Below are 16,663 nucleotides of genomic sequence, written 5' to 3'. Positions count from 1 at the left end.
GTCATTATACTGAGAGGCACGATAGATGAGACAGGCTTTAATTGACTGGCAGAGTAGTGGTGGGTTAAGATGTGGCTTGCCATATGACACACGAAAAAGTTTGCTGTATCTTAGCAGTTTGCTCAGAGACATGAAGTTGTTTACAGTAAGGACTACACAAGGGAACAGAGCAGCTTCTGTAATGGTGTGGTAGAAGTGGGGCCAGAATTCACCCTCGGGAGACTTTAATTAAAAAAAAAAAAATCAGACAAAGAAAAACCCCAACCAATATTGATTAAAAGATAGATGTCACTGATGCTGCAGATTAATTTCTATTGATGTAAAATCACATCTGATTTTTGTGGGTGTAGGTAAGACCTTGTAGGCTCAGATGTTTAGCACATTGTCAGGCTTGAGTTAAATCTTGCGATGCTTCAGACTGGCTGTACTCCATGTAATCTTCCCTACGTGCTGCTGAACTGCAGCTTGCTTGTTTATAAAGGAATAGGAGCGCTCAGGAATAGGAGCGCTCAGGAGGGGAACAAGAATTTGTCTTCTGATAGCGAGCCCTGTGTCCAGCACTTCTGCTTTGGAGTGAATGGCATATTTTGAAGCTGACTCCAGTGTTTTGAAATGTGAAACTAAGTGAGGTACAATTATAGCACCACCTCTTTGTTTCTCTGCCTGGTGGACCATCTTGTGTTAGCATACGTATTTAACAAGGTGGTCTTTGTGGTGGGCTTTAACAGAGTCCCTGACCCAAGTACCAAAAATCAGCCTTGGTGGTATTTGTCATAAAAGCTAGTTAATGATATTCTTTTGATTATACCAAGGCTTGGTTTCTGTGTCATCTTGCATATTTGGAATCCATCTGGAAATAATTATCAGGATTTTTCTGGATTAGTTTTAATATAAGTGTTTATAGTTGGGGTTTTCTATGTTTTAAATAGATAAGGGAATTCATCCCTAGTCAGGTGTGGATTGACTGGTGTTCCACTGAGTTTGTAAATAAGTAGTGATAATGATAGTATTTCAATAATATCCTTCAGCTTTCTTTGCAGGCATTAAAGTGAATGAAGAGACACTCCTAGCTGGCTTACGGTAGTTTCTGCTGGAAAAGTCTCAGAAAGGTCATATTTGAAACTGCACATTCCTGGCTCTTTGCGCTCTGATAGCTTTCTGTAGGAACTGCAGCAGCTTGTGGTAGGTTTTTTGGCATTGGGCTGAGCAGGATTCCTATAAGACCCATCCTGCAAAGCTGGGGATAGTAGAATCTGGAAAAGACCCGTCCATAACGTGAACTTCCCAGGCAGGGTGGTGACTCCAGAGGAAACCTCCTGCCGTTCCTGCTGGCTCTCCATTAGCTGATTGAAACACCCTTCTCAGCAGTTTTGGTGATGTTCTTTCCTGCTTCTCTATGAGATGTTATTTTGATACTCCGGGAACTTATTCCCTGACCTTGTTTTGGTATTTCATTACTGAAAAAATGGCAACTACGATATCTTATGTGTTGGTTTTTCCTTTCCTGCACTGTGCTTTACTCCTCAAAGGGGAGAACCTGGAAGTGTGCTAAATGTCTCAAATAATTTTTGAAGAGTAAAATCAAAACACTATTAGAGAGATGTAAAGGATGTAAAAATAAAAATACAGCTCTTGATTCTTCACTACTAATTCTCCAGTGTGAAACAGCCTCGAATGTTCTCACTTGAATGAAAAATTAACTGCCACTGTTTGTGTCGGTGGTGTTGCTCGATTTTTTGGTTTGCTCTGTGACAGCAATTAAAAGGCTTGCTAGATAAGAAATTAAAGGGAAGATGTGTAGAATAAAATGATTGTTGAAGTTTTACAGCGTGATATCGTAGTGCAAACTCTCCTGAAGGTTTTGCTTTCAACATCTAGTTGTTTTTTGACCCTCAAAAAAAAAAAAAAAAGTGCTCATCTTCTCCTGAACACTTTTAAAGATATATATGAACCAAACCAACATTTTGATGTTAAGTTGGGCTTCTGGTATCTCTTTTCCTTTTTAGCCTTCCTGATCAGCCTAGGGGTGTTTACACTCTTCCCCCTCCACCACCTGCTTGGCTGGGTTTCACTGGCTGCCTTTTCCCGCGATGGGCAGTGGCCGAGACCTTGCTGTTCCTCAGCACGGTGAGGTGGGATGTCTGCGGAGACAGCAGGGACTGAAGAAACAAAAATAACTTTTGTGTATGTCTGTGTGTGCTTGGTGCTGGCAGGGAGAGGAATCCCAGAGTTTGCCCAAACTTTCCTGTGAATATTGCTGTCTTCAAAGGAGTTTGCTAAAATACCTATTTGAAAATCTGCCGGTGTGTGGAAGTGTTTCTCAATGTGTTTGAACCTTGATGAAATGGCATAAAGGGAAGCCCTGTGTAACTGAGCTCAATAGAAACATTCATTACAGCTAATTTACTTGGTGCTTTTAAGAGACACAGCTATTCATAAGTTGTGGTTTTGCCTGATGCTGCTGGTAGTATTTGTTTTAAATAGATATACTTGCCTGCACACGCTCTTTGCCCATCTGAAATCTTGTCTGGCTGTGTTGGAAACCTCATTTTTAAACATGGTAATACGCAGTGTTAGGCAAATCCCAGTGTAACCTGTGGTGCCTTCTCATTAAAGAAGAAAAACCCTTGACCGTGTGTATGGTTCCAGCTAAACAGTAGCAAGCAGCATAAGGAAAAGGGCTTGTCTGTGACAAAGAGAAATGGCAATTTTAATTTTTGCTGAAGCATTGTCCTTGTTCAGCCATTTTACTGTGCTTGCTTTTCTCAAGGACAATCAGTGAATAAACTCTGGAAGCACAAAGGTACTAAAAAGCACTTATTTTGCAGTATGCAGAGCCTGCGCATCCCATCTTAGATGACCACGAACCCACTCCTGCTCCTGCAGATGTGACCTGCCGGTTGCTATGGGAAAATTGCCATGGGTACGGGGCCACAGGAAGCACTTGTTGAAATGCAGAAAACCTTTTTGGTCTTTGTTTGGTCCTCTTGCATACAGCCGAGTGACTTTGGGTTTGAAATAATTAAGCTGAATCAAAGAAAGCTGTGACTTTTCTGTTTCAGGAACTTTTGAAAATTTCCAGCCTCAGAGCATCAGCATGGTGGCTGATGTGATTTACCTGGTAAAGACCAGAGCTTTTCTCAAAATGAATGAATTGCGCTTCATTTTCTGAAAGGAGAAGTTTGGATCATGTGGTGTTTAAATCTGAGTCTGTGGTTACATGCTCTGTTTTTTTTTTATAATCTGTCGTAAATCTGCAACAGTTCGGCTGGGACCTCCTCCTTTCCTTCCTCCCCTTCATACTTGTCCCCTCCACCTCCTCTGTGTTGGTGCTTGTATTGCCATGGAAGGCAAGATCAGGGAACTGATCTGCCTCACAACTTATTCCAACAAAACAATTAATTAATTAATATTTCAGCTACCTGGTTTGACTTGCTGTGCAGTTGGTTGGATGGTACTGTCAGCACGAGGGTGACGTTGAGAGGAAATGGCTGAGGGGAAGGAATGGTGGTGGGGGTAAAGGAAATGCCTCTTACAGCAGAGAAACACATTTAGATTGTGTTAAAATAAATCTGCATGAGATTGAATGGTATAATTGATATCTCTTTGGGGAAAAGATTATTTTTAAGGCAGAAGAAACCGGTGGGCCATCCACATGAACTGCAGAATTTTACCCAATTGTCCAGTTACTCATCCCAGCAAATTCAGGGTGACCGCGGAAAGAGGAGGTTTTCTAGCTAACTCGGATGCATTTGAGAAGGACAAAAAAATCATTCCAGTAATCTGGAATTCTAGGCTAGTTGATAATAATTCCACTGGATCAGGTATGAGGAATTCCACTGTGCATTTGCCTTTACTAAAGCCAGGTTTATGTTAGCTCTAGTACCGGAACAATACCTGAGAAGCAGTTAATGCCAGGGACCCCGGTGCACTCACGTTGAGCTACTTCTGCATCTGGCATGCCAGGGCAGTGGAAATAGTTGCTGGTACTCCTTCTGGAAGAAGTTCCCAACAGAAGAAAATTAAAATTCATGAAGTAGAAGTAAGGCCACTCTCTCTTGAATTCAACTAATTATTTCAAACCTGTGCTCGCTCGCATATGCACACAGACAATTTTAGTTCAGTCCCAGCTGATACATGCACTTCTTTGTATATCTGTAATGTTAAACATGACGGTATGTATTAAATTGTCTTACAAAGCATGCAAGGCAAGTGATTTGTGAGCTGAGGGTAACTCTGAGCTTAGAAAACAGTCCTCCTGATCTAAACTGACAGAATAATTATGACCAAACATTTCAATGGGTTGCTCTCTTTTCAGCGGTGATGGAGATCACTATACTCCTTTGTTTGCAGATAATCTCAGTGCTTTCTAAGTCTGCTTTTCCTCCAGTTATGTTAAAAACACGAATAGTGACTTTTATAGCTTTTCCTCTAATGACACAATAGTGGATAATATCAGAGGTGTTTTTGCAGGGAATTGATGCAGTTTATTTCCTTGTCCTGCTGCTGTTTAGCAATGTGCTTGTCTTGCTTGTCTTCAGATTGAGTTGATTCATTCCAGGAAGAACAATTGTGGATTTTGGGCTTCACCATTTACTTGCAGACACTTTGCTTGTCTCTTCTTGAATGCAACAAATTATTTTACCGACCATCACGTTACAGATACTTCTCTGTTGTCTGTTTGATAAAGGACATTATGGGTAGGCCTTAAATAGGATTGCTGTGTTAAATCTGACCAGATCGGTAGATCAATTGAAAGGGAAATAGCAAATGCTGAAAACTCGTTACTGTAAAACTGGTAACTTCCAAAATGAACCAAGCACTCTTAAAAACCTGGCAGTTATGCTGCCTCTGTCCCCTAGTCTAAAGAGATGTGTAAAGAAAAGAATTATAATGACTCTTAAATTGCCATGGTGATAGGTACATGCTTGGTTTATAATATATATTTAGACTTAAAAGAATAAAATGTATTTGTCTTTGTTCCTCCAGAAATCTTTCTGTACTGTCAGTGCAATTAACTTTTTCATTTGGAATGCAGGTAGCACTAGCCAAGTGGATGATATAACTGGTTTCTTATTGGTATTGCTTACAAAGTGTTATTTAGGGGAAAAAAAATTTCTAGGGTAGGGAGTGGAACAGGAAATGTTGGATGATTTTATTATTATTATTTTATTATAAAGGAGGGGTGAATAGTACCTAATCTCCCGTGACAGCTCAGACAGCTTTCAGAGCTTGTTGTACGGTTTTATGACATTCATTCAAACTAATATTCATTTTAATTCACTTGTGTTTGAAAGGTGGTTTTGCTACTCATGCTTTTGCCTACATTGCTGCTTCAGAGAGCTGTAGTTCCAGCAAAATAATAATGTTGAGCACAATACTTCTGATGATTATTCCCAGCGGGGAGTAAGGGTCTAGTTTATTTTTGTGAAGATGGAGAAAATGTATTTGGTTCTTTTAGTTACCTAAATGGGGGTAAGCCTTCTAAATATTTTGCAGTTGAAGTGTTTTGTTTTGTGCTGGGTAATGCAGTGAAGCTTGCTGTAGAAAAGCTGAAGTTTCGAAGAGCGTTGCTGTCCCCGGGGCAGAGTGCGGCACCACAAAGCAACAAATCTTGGTCAATATATGTTCCCAGTTCAGCTGTTTTGCAGTGGTCGCAGCAATTATCAGAGCCTTGTTTTTGAAGAAATCTGAATCTGAGGTCGATGTTCTTGTCTCAGTTTGCTTATCTCTCCATGGGCAGAGCTTCAGGGCTTAACTATATCTAAGTGAAGCAAACTCTTATCTTTTTCTAACCAAATTTATTTTGATATTGGGTGCACCGGTGCCTAAACTTTCCCAGTGAGTCTTTTATGTTGTCCAAAGCACCTCCTGTCAGACTGCTTCAAAGTATTATGGGAATAGGGAGTGGATTTATGACTTAAAGGGAACTTGATTTTCATAGATGCGGGCATGTGGTTCTTTCCTTAGCTGATTACAGAAGACAAAGAAAAGTAGTCACAGGAGGTAATAGGGGCACTTCTCTGTAACGGCTGCTACGTACAGTACCTGCACACTGATCGTGGCCTGAAATTTTGGTATTTATCCTACACACTGACTGAAAGGGTAAGAAGTATCCACCTTGCCCTCCGGTAAAGTCATGTCAAGTGCCTTGAAGTAACTGGTAATGGTAATAGCCTGACACAGACGACTGAGGGCAAATTCTCACTTGAGCTGAGAAACCCAACACGGTTTTGGAACTTTGTGCATGGGAATAATACCGTATTCTGTCGGGTGAATTATATGTAATTAATGCAAAAAAGAAATTGCTCTCAGAGAAGTTGCAGGGGACAGGGTGCCAGCTGTTGTGTGGGGCTTATTTGGGATTTTTTTTTTCTCTTTTAGGAAGGTTTTTGTAAGCATCCTTGGTCAAACTTTAGCTAGCAGTGACATAGTTCTGTTTTATCACATGTGGTGCTGTGACTAAAGCTCTGGCTGTCTGTTTGCTGAATCCAAGGAATTTACTGATTGTCGAGATAACTGCCTCATCCTTAAGAATTGGGCTACTGTCCCCTCGCATCATGTGGCAGAGAGAAAGATTTAGATACTGAGAGTCAGTGGTGTGGTAACAGTATCTAAGTTTAAAAACAAGTGGCAGTTGCAGCACAGGGAGACAATCATGCTTAACTAAGTTTTTTAAATAAAACCTCAGGGGTGTGTTACTGTTCTGATTCAAATTGTGAAAAGTGTTATTTTTAACGAAGCATTTCATAAAATGTTCCTCGCTCAACCTGCATCTCGGCACTGTTGTAAAACAGATGCTACTGGTGCATTTATACCTGCAACATTCAGGAATAACAGGATTTCATAAATTATGGCAAGATAAAGTAGACAAAGATAGTACCAACTTGTTGATGCCAACTCATGTGTAACAGTCTTCCAACTTACTTTTCTGGTTATTCCCTTTTGCATAACAAACTGGAATGATGTCTATATATAGGGCATAGCATATGATATTTTATGTTACATTTATATATATATTACATAATATATATAAATATCATCTCAGGATTTATATATACATTTTTGTATATATATGTTTTTATATGTATGTTTCACCTTGGCTTTTTCATGATTTGTCTTCTCCATTTTGTCCCTGTGCTTTTCCACAGTGTAAATGTAAAAACATAAATCCAGCACAGTTTCCTGTCTCCTTTAAACATCTTTAAATAGCCTTTTCTTGCTGCTGTGCAGCAGATCTTAGCAGAAGTCATTTGGTGTTGAACAGCACTCAGGGTTCTCTAACAAAGAAATCGGTGACTGTAATAGCCTCTATTGAAGCTGGTACTATGTTTTGGCAAATGCACTGCCATTTTCTTTGCATCTGTGAGTAAAAGGTGCTTTGAGGAGTGGGAGAATATATCTGTTTTTTTATAGTCATGCAGGGTATGGAGCCGTTTTCTTGGGTTTTTTACCTAACCATTTTTCCTGAAGTCTGCTTTGGGGGTGACTGTTCATGTAAAGTCTAGTGTTCCCGAGCACTTTATTTTCAGGCCTTACGTAGATGAAATGCTTGTGGTCACTGTCACTGGTTCACCACAGGGAAGGACGCCTAATAGCGTGGGTGCTGTGCTGTCAGTGTGAGGAACTCATCCAGGAAACTTTTGGAAAATCTGTCTTATTTAAAACAAACGAACAAACGAAAAATCTAGCAACGTCTTTTATAGCACTGTAACCATGTGTGGCATGTGCAGTCCTTCTCCTCCCCTCGGTCTCCAATGTATATATAGCATGCATTCAGCGAGTGCTGTGAAGTCTGTGAACTGAAGCATGCAGCAGGGAGCCAGCAATCCGTTTTCTTTGACTTTCTCCTGCCTGTAATCTCATAAGGCAAGAATTGTTTCTTGGCAGTTTATGGAGGTTTGGGTGTGTGTTTGTATTTTCAGTTTTAACACAAACTAAAAAAAGCTTTCTATTCTCACTGCCCTGCAAGGCATCCTAGAGAAATCGGAATCCTTTCCCACAAGGAATTGAGATGTATGCAATATACTATAATTGTGTATGAGTAAAATATATATGGTTTATATGGCCGTGGATTGCAGGATGTACCTCGCTGTAGCCAGGTTATTGAGTAAAACTGAGCAGTTCTTGAATTGAAGCAGGTTGCTTCCTGCCTGTAACAAGATCAAGAAATTTTGCAGATCGTTAATTTACCCCCTGTAATCAGCTGGAAATTTCAGAGGTGCTGAAGAGTTGCCTCTTGGGCGCCCTTGGAAATGCCAGTTAACTTCATTATGCTTTTTATGTTGAGTCTAATCTGTGCTTTCAGATTGATCTTTTTCTCATGATGGAAATGTTAAGCAGTAGTAGTAATTTCTATGCATCTTTGATAGGAATCATGCAGTATGGATCAAACAGTATAACTCAGTTTAAATAACTTGAAATATATGTGGTAGTCTTAAGGAATGCATGCTCAGTTCAGCTTGGGCTGTCTGTCTTCTGTAGAAGTCTAATTCTCACATGCTTAAATCCTGCCCTAATGGGCCTCACTCCTAAATAGGACTGCCTGATATGATTTGAGTTTATCCTCTTTTGGTCGGAAAGAGGTTAATTAAGAGAACAATTAGAAAAGCTCATTAAAACTGCATTCAGGGTCAGTGTAATGAAAAGTGATCTTCCTGTGACAAGCTGATTCAGAAATCGTGCTTTTCTGGTTTCTCGTTGACACAGGTCCCCAGCATTAGTGCGTGTATGCTGATTTGAAGCAGTGTCTTGGGCTGTGCTTTGTCACTGTTTGCATTACTGCCGTGGTCGCGTAATAAGGACTGGAACAATAACGTTAATCCCAGGCACTTTCTCATCCCGGAGGGAGGGGAGGAGTTCTGCAGGAATTTACCATCTATTTTCCATTGCATTTCCATTTCTTGGGTCCCAGGTTTTTACAGCAGTAAAAGCATCCATTTGGATAAATTACCCCCACCTTGGCTTTGCAGGCAGTGCCAATACTGGAAGCCAGCATAGACCAGGCTGCAGAAGCTTTCTAAAGCCGTGAGCAGCCCAGTGTATATCCACTCTCTGATTTTTCTGGGACTGTTTCCTTAGAAAATGGCCATGTACGTGCTAGCTAGCATAATTTGGTAAAACTAGTTGTATGTCCTGGGTTCTGTTTCTGTTCTGTCTCTCTAAAAACGAAATCACAGCAGCCAACAAGTTGTTTGCTTGTGTAGTCAGCCCAGCCTTTCTGATTCTCTTCCCTTGTTCCAGTCTGAGATCGCGGGTAAGTCACGTGGCTGAATCGGATAGCTTTGGGGAGCCTCTCAAGGAAAAGCAACGTTAGACGGGGCTTTTCAGCACTCGTTTACGGGGTTCATTTAGACTTCATATTTCAGGTCGACTCATGATCTTGGAAAAGTAACACATTTTGTTAAGATTTTCCATACTTAGACTGATAGGACTGCCTCGCGGTGTTTTGGGTGCAGGTATCAACTAACACATCATATCTAACATTAACTAACATCAATAAGTATAGTAGAGTTGAGGAGTTAGTTGCACCATAACCTGGAAGCATTAATGTGTAGGAGATGTGGATCTTGTGGGTCCTTCTGAAAAGGAAGACTTAAGTGGCAGTGGGGTAGAGCTCCTTACTGCTGTGAAGCCGCAGTGGGGATCTTCTGGCCTCAACAGTGCTGCAGCACTGCCTTAGGGCTCCGTGCAGTCAGGCCCGTTGAGATCAGCAGCAGGTTGGGATTGCACTGAACACTGTTAAACAAGGACTGATTTGTCCCTGACTCGGATGTTGAGAAATGCCAAGCACCTGGCATTACAGCAGAGAATTCCATTGCTCTGAGAAAAAAAGCTCAGCTTTTCCCTGCTAAGGGCTTGAGAAATGATGAGGCTTTGCTCATACTGGTATTGGGCCTTAGTCCATGTGATACTTGTTGCATTCTCTGCTTTTTCTCCATAAGCAAATCTATGTAGCAGTACGAAAGCTTAAAATCCAGAGTAGTGGTTAAACAGCCTTGTTTTGGGTTCATCTCAGTAAGCTGCGCGCCTGCTGCCGGCAGACATTGCAAGGCACGGACACTCTGCGATTTTGAATTGTGCATTTGTATTGAGTCTGCAGGGAACCATGTTTAGAAGGGTTAGATAAACACGATTACGCTGCATTGCCAGCAATGATGTTCTTATTTAATGCATTAATGAGTGCAGGTGGCTGGACCTCTGAAGTGAATTAGATTCAATGCAAACTCCTGCTGTACGTAGCAGAGCCGCGGTGAGTCTAAGCCGCTGAATGCTGAGCCAGCTCATTTGAGAGGTGAGGTGGGAGATGGGAATGAGCTTCCCATGCCTGAGTGATAATTTTGCTCTCTTCCTGGCAGGTTTCTGAACATTACCTTACAGCAGAACTAGCATGTGCGGAAGAATCGAGAGCAAAGAGAATATGTTTTTAGTGCTGTGACAGGATGTTTCTCTGCATTTCTATTGATAGCAGCATTAAGATAAGGTGGTCGCAATTACAGATTTATTTGCCTGCCACTTTGTTCTGTTACCTGGCAGGATTCAATAATGCAGTGGTTAAAAGAATTATGTTCAGCCTACCCCAGCACTTACAGTGCTGGAGCAACACTGCCCGAGTCCCTTCGTTTCCTTCTATAGGCAAGATGCTGGAAGCCAGCACAATTACTGTGCTCTGCTGGCCTTTCCCACGGTGAAACCTGGTTTTTATTTCCTGCTGCTTTAACCTTACTATCAGTGAAATGATCCCTGGAAAGCTTGTATTGATTGCACATTATTGTCTAATTAAAGCGCAATAAGAAGAATTGCAGAACACTCGCTCTTACAGCCCCGTGCGTATTGTAGACACTATAAATTAGAAAGCTTTCTGTTCAAATATGGAAAATGTCAGTGCTTATTTCCTTTTGAATTTCCCAGCGTCTCTGAAAGGCTACACTTGTAGATGTGTGATTTCCCCCCCCACACCCCTCTCTACACAACAATTGGAAAGAAGTGTTATTTAGAGAAGAAATGGAGCCGCGTGGGCTTGCCAGGGCGCTGTTCCGACCCTGTTAGCTATAACCCATGCTGTCTAAAGGGATGCACTTCTAAATGAATGCATTTTAATCTGGAACCTGTTAGATGATCCTTTAGCATCATGTGCAGAGATATAAATGGGTGTTAGTTATACAGTATGTGGAGGCCAGTCTTTAAATAGTGCTGACTGGTCTTACCTGGAGGCTGTTTGTTGCTCTGCCTGGACTTTATGGCTCTTTGCTCAGCGTTGCTTGTGGTTTGATACTTTCTAGTAACTTGTATCTTCCTGACTTATGTGCAAAGAGCTAATAAAAGATAAATCATAGTCCTTGATCTAGCAGGAACCCAAGAGTTTGTCATTATAGTTCTGCATCTTGCTTAGTCATTGATTGATTATATGGCCTTGGGGAAATCACTTAACTTACCCAAACCTTCAGCTTCCCTCTAATCACTAGGCGGTACATGATACAGTATGATACATTTGCAGGGATTTATGAATGATCAGTAATTCTGCCCAGGACACCGTGCAGAAAGATGTTATGGAGAATGGTGGACTTATATGCTATGAATGAATTAATGATTCACCAATTGCATACAAGAACACTTAAATATGTTTACCATCATGTGTGAAACTGACTTTCCCCTTTCTTTCCCTTACAGATGTACTTTCCGATTCCCTAGCACAGTTATAAAGATCCAGTTCACATCTTTGTACCATAAAGAGGAAGTAAAAGAGGAAGCCTCATCGCCTCCCCTTCGGCCCCTTTACCCTCAAATATCGCCTCTGAAGATCCACATCCCGGAGCCGGATCTCCGGAGTGTGGTCAGTCCCCTCCCGTCCCCCACAGGCACTATCAGGTAAGATGTTAACTATCCAAAGTGTGCTTTCTGGAAACTCTGTGTTCTCTGACATCAGTGTGTCAGTCCTGTTTTGTTTGGTATATTTGGGGCATGAAATGCCCCCTTAAAAATAACTAGTTAAATATCTGGTATTCAAAATGGTGGAAGACAGCTAAAAACTGTGTTATGGTGGCTGGAAGTAGGGCACAAGGATTTTGTTTAAGAGTTAAAGGATTTGTGGGGGGGAACTTGAGTGTTAGTTTCACACTGTAGACTTACTACTCTAACTTTGGCAGTGGATTGAGAAATATCTATCAAGAGCTACCTATATGCATGGAGAAAAGAAAGCAGGCAAATATTTTCTATGTTAGGACTGCCCATTTTATTTTTATCTCAATAATAATTCTGTTGTTGCTGGGTGGTGCCAGTGTTATCTGAAGTTAGGGACAAGGGTGGCCATTGGCATGTGGTTTCCTGGGAATAGAAGGAAATGGGGGTAGGATGCTGACCATGTACTGAGGGCCTGTAGCAATCTGAATGTACATCTGTGCAAGTATCCTGTTTTGTAAATTATCTGATTCATGAATGAGCAGTAGAAATAAGCTGAACATCAAGTTACTGTCTGGAATATTTTCTTCTCAGCAAAAAGTTGATGTTATGGAGCTGCAGTGTAATCTCCCTTAACATTAAAGCTGTTACTTGAAGTACAATAAATTTTATAAAGTAAAGTAGATTCATGGTATAGGGTGATGTATTAGTTTTAAAACATGTGGGCCTCAGAATAGCAAGAGTGTACCTGGTAGTAGTAACGGCCTTTGGTTTGTTTTCTTGCCGGTACATTTGTAAAAAGGTATAATACACAAACATCTTCTGACAGTTAGCACTAATTCAGTGAGTAGTATTCAAATTTACGTGGCTGAGAACGACTTCGGTGTGACAGTGAAGCCAGTTTGGTTTTGCATAGATCTGGAGGCGCTCGCTTGTTTGGGTTTTTCCCCTGGTCTTGCAGAGCTGCACAGATGTGCAGTGCAGATATTCTAGAAAGAGGGGGCTGGAGGTAGCTGTGGTTTTAGTCCTCTGTTCAGGCACTGCTTTTAGTTTATATTTAACCTTCTCTTTTTAGATGAAGCTTGTTGCTGGGAGGGGAGGGGGATGGTTTCTTTGCCAACATATGGTAGTTAGTTTCCATTCAGTCATCTTGCGCAAAGCAGCAGTGTGGTTTGTGTTACTAACAGAGGCTGTATCTTTTGACTCTGGCATATGCCTGCAACTGATATTTGACTCCCCGAGAATGTTTCTTTTGCATAAGGAGAAAGTGGAAGTAGTAGTGCTGAATTGTGCTCGGCCCCTAACGGAGTGTTTACTAAGGGTGATTAATGATTGCATCCGTTTGTCTTGAGCAGAAGCTAATCCAGCCAAGTCTTCAGAAAACCTCAAAAGACATCTGAGGTTTCACTTGCCAAACCCCTTTCGTTTCCGAGTTCCTCTTGCAGAGGAGGGGCTGACACGTTTGTAAACATCCCTGCTCAGCCCCTTCAACCTTCCCCTCTCCCTCCACAGGGTCTTGCAGCTCTCATACCCTGCGGGCCACGCTTTGGGAAGTGATTTAGGTGTTTCTGCCTGAGAAGGGGAATGCTCTTTGGGGAGCATGTAGCTATGCATTCTGGCCATCTGGCTTTCAGGGCAGCTCTCTGCTCTCTTGATGGCTTCACAGTGGTGGGTGAGGCTGGCACAGTGTCCTCTCCCCTTTCCCAAGGGCAGCTCCGGGACGGCTGGCGGGGGCTCAGCGTGGGACCCACACCCCTTTCCCATCACTGGCTTTGGGAGGTGGTTGCATGAGCTGGGCTCTCCTCCTCCTCCTCCTCCTCCTTCCTCTCCCCCTTCCAGTATTTACTTTCCTAATTTGGTGCGTTTGCCTTGCTCCTCCCTGATTGGCCCGTGGAAAATTATTGCAGTTTGGAAATCCTGGGCAGGGTGAAATTTCCTTTTTGGAAAGTGGCTCCCTGGCCCCCTTTTCCTGCCTCCGCCCCGGTGCGAGGCAGGGGCCGTACCTGCGCTCCCACCGCCAGATCCAGCCCTGCCCTCCTCACCCCCGGCCCTGCTCTGCCTCCCTGTTTACATTGCAGCCTGCTTCCCTGCAGGTTTTCGCCCTGCAAGCTTCTGGGTTTTTTTTCCAGCCTATTTATTTTTCCTCTGTGAAGTGCACCGCCTAGAGAGGGAATGAGTTTTAGTTAAACAAAACCAAACCTGCCACCCTCAGCAGCTTTGCAAAGCAAGATTCCTGCTTACTCCTAAGGAGAAATGTATCCACTGTTTTCTTAGCTAGGTGTTTTATCTCCAGGAGAGGCTGTTTGTAGATGTGTTTCCAATGCTGTGGTACAGCTTTAAGGGAAAATGTTGGTTGGCAGCGCACTGTGAGGCTTACACGCAGGCACGGCTTATTTCTTCCTGCTTTGAGTTCAAAATTCCTTTTAAAAAAGTCAGACATGCATGTTCCAAAAAGGAAAAGGCCACTGTGGTTGTAAGAAATCGGTAGAAGCAGCCTGGCCGTTTTACACAACATAAGAAAGGGCAGAGCAGCACCAAATCTCTTCTCAGTAGATTCAAGGCATTGAAAAGCTGTGTGAAAACCATGTGTAGTCTGGTTAAATTCAGCTCTGCCTGTTGGGAGATAGAACTGATTCACAATTTCAGGAGTTAAGGGGACGGGCTTTCAGTACGTGGCTTTAAGGTTCTGCAGCTTGCACTTGAGGATCCTCTTTTGGTGACATCCTTACTGGTGACACAAAGTTCCTCACCTGTGCTACAAACACTTAGCTTTGCCTGGTTTTGCTGTTAGTGCATGATATCTACATGAATGTGATTCCAGATACATGTTGCAATCTAGTCCCCAGAGTGGCTTGTGCTTGGATTATAAACAGATCCACAGAGACAAGGTGTGATTTAGGAGCCTATTCCTGGTCTCAAAGTCGTGCTGAGTTGGAGTTTTAGTTTTCCTTTTATTATCTTCCAGTTGGTGTTAATGACCCTGTAGTAGTAACTTAACTCCGTTTTCCAAATAACATCTCGCTCCAGCACTGCCCCTCAGGGTCAGGTTTTTTAGTATTTATGAAAATGAAATTATTTCTCTGTACATGCTTCCCTATTCTAAACAGCAATTATGTTCTCACTGATATATATTAAAAAAAAAAAGCTACAATAAAGAAATACTAACTGCTGTACTATGGAGGTCAGTATCATTATTCATATTTTACAGCTGCTACTTCTGGCTTATCTCTGAATGACTGTGGGCTTGAACACTTTGTCTTGTACTTGTTTGTTTTTTCACTGAAAGGGCATGGATAGTTAGCTCATATACACAGTCTTTATCAGTAAAAAAATTCTTCGCCATGTAGGAGGAAGAGCCCTTAGAGGCCTGTGAGAGCCACTGCTTGAAATGTGTCTGGTGAGGTTCTGTGCTAATATCAAAACTGGTACATATTTGTGTGTGGACCCAAATTTGTATTTTAGAGAATTGTTAGTACTTAATGAGCCTGCCCATGTTCAGCCATCGATGGAAGGGTCAATACCTAGTTTACAATGAAATTAATGGTACGAATAATGAAAAATCAGCCGGTATCCTTCTGCATCTTTTGTTTTATAAGCTTGATTAGTAAACCAGAAGATGTAAGCTGAATTGCCATGGTTTCAGAAACTATATTTTTAAAACATTGTTTCCTTTTTTTCCTTATTTTTGCTAGGCAAAATTAGTTCAGTAACATGTTGCATTCTCTGATAGTGGATTACTCGGAGGCCTGCACTCTGGGAACTGCAGTTATCTTGGCTTAGCCACCAACTTGTTTTGTGGCCTTTAACAAGTCATTTAAATTCACTGTCTGATTTTTATAAATGTATAATGTAATTACTACTTTCCAGGAGTGTGTAGTAGATAAATTATGTATTGAGTTTTTATTCCGTAAAGCATGACAGAAGACTCTGTGTGTTGTGTGAGCCATGTTATAGTAGACATGCAAGTGCTGGCTGTGCTTTGATTCTGACTCGGCTTGGAAAAAAGGAGTGCTTTTTAATAGGCTCAAGGACAGCTGTACAACACTGTTTCAGAACACAGGATTTAATCTGAACTTGCACGTTTCCTCTGAAGGTATGTAGTGGGAAGCTGAATGAACCCTGACTTCAGTGGATGCATTCACTCACTGGAACAGGATGTGTAAATACTGCCTGCTCCATTTCATTCAGGCTTTCCTTTTTCCTATAGCATTATTAGGCATTTAACTGAAAAGCTGGTGAAGAGCTCCAAGGCAGGTTTTTTGCTGGCTCTTTTGCATTGTCTCAGTTATCCATTACTTCCTGCATTCGGGCAGAATATACAGCTCAGGTAACTCCCACAATTGGACAGCCCGGTGATTATTTTTAATCACCCTTGTCTCCAAACCACAAGCCAACTAATGTGATGCATATACATCGTGTAAGAAAAGCAACAATCTATACCGGGCTTGGGAGTTCCTACGCATGTTTAATTCAGATAATGGACCATGTGCTAGAGGAGATGTGCCAAGCCATGTGCTGGAGGAAAGGTTGCAGATGTCACCAGCTACACAAGCACTTCCTCTTCCCCTGATCAATATGAAATGTTCACCGAGTCCACGGTCGGAGTAAGCTCACTTTCTTTCGAAGAGGGGAATCACTGGAGCAGAGACAAGTAATAAGAATTTCAACTTTTGCAGATAGCTAACTTTCTCTCACTGTGGCTTGTTTGGCAGCTTTGTTTTTCTTCAGCGTTAAGTAGGCAGGGTAGCTCTCAGATTTCTCCTTT

General features: G+C 41.9%; 1 protein-coding gene across 1 annotated transcript in view; it reads left to right on the top strand.

Moving 5' to 3' along the window:
• The window catches only part of FOXK1 (forkhead box K1), a gene marked incomplete at its 5' end in the record, with an annotated part of 48,758 nt that overhangs the window by 14,988 nt on the left and 17,107 nt on the right, over window positions 1–16,663 (top strand). The window contains one exon of the mRNA XM_082490493.1: window positions 11,671–11,868. Coding sequence (XP_082346619.1) covers window positions 11,671–11,868 — 198 coding nt within the window. The remainder of the gene's footprint in view (window positions 1–11,670; window positions 11,869–16,663) is intronic.

The sequence above is a fragment of the Vanellus vanellus genome (genome assembly GCF_965231255.1).
Source record: "Vanellus vanellus genome assembly, chromosome: 14".
NCBI classification, from domain to species: domain Eukaryota; kingdom Metazoa; phylum Chordata; class Aves; order Charadriiformes; family Charadriidae; genus Vanellus; species Vanellus vanellus.
The sequence above is the reverse complement of the archived record's forward strand: the minus strand, read 5'-3'. Positions and strand labels throughout refer to the sequence as shown.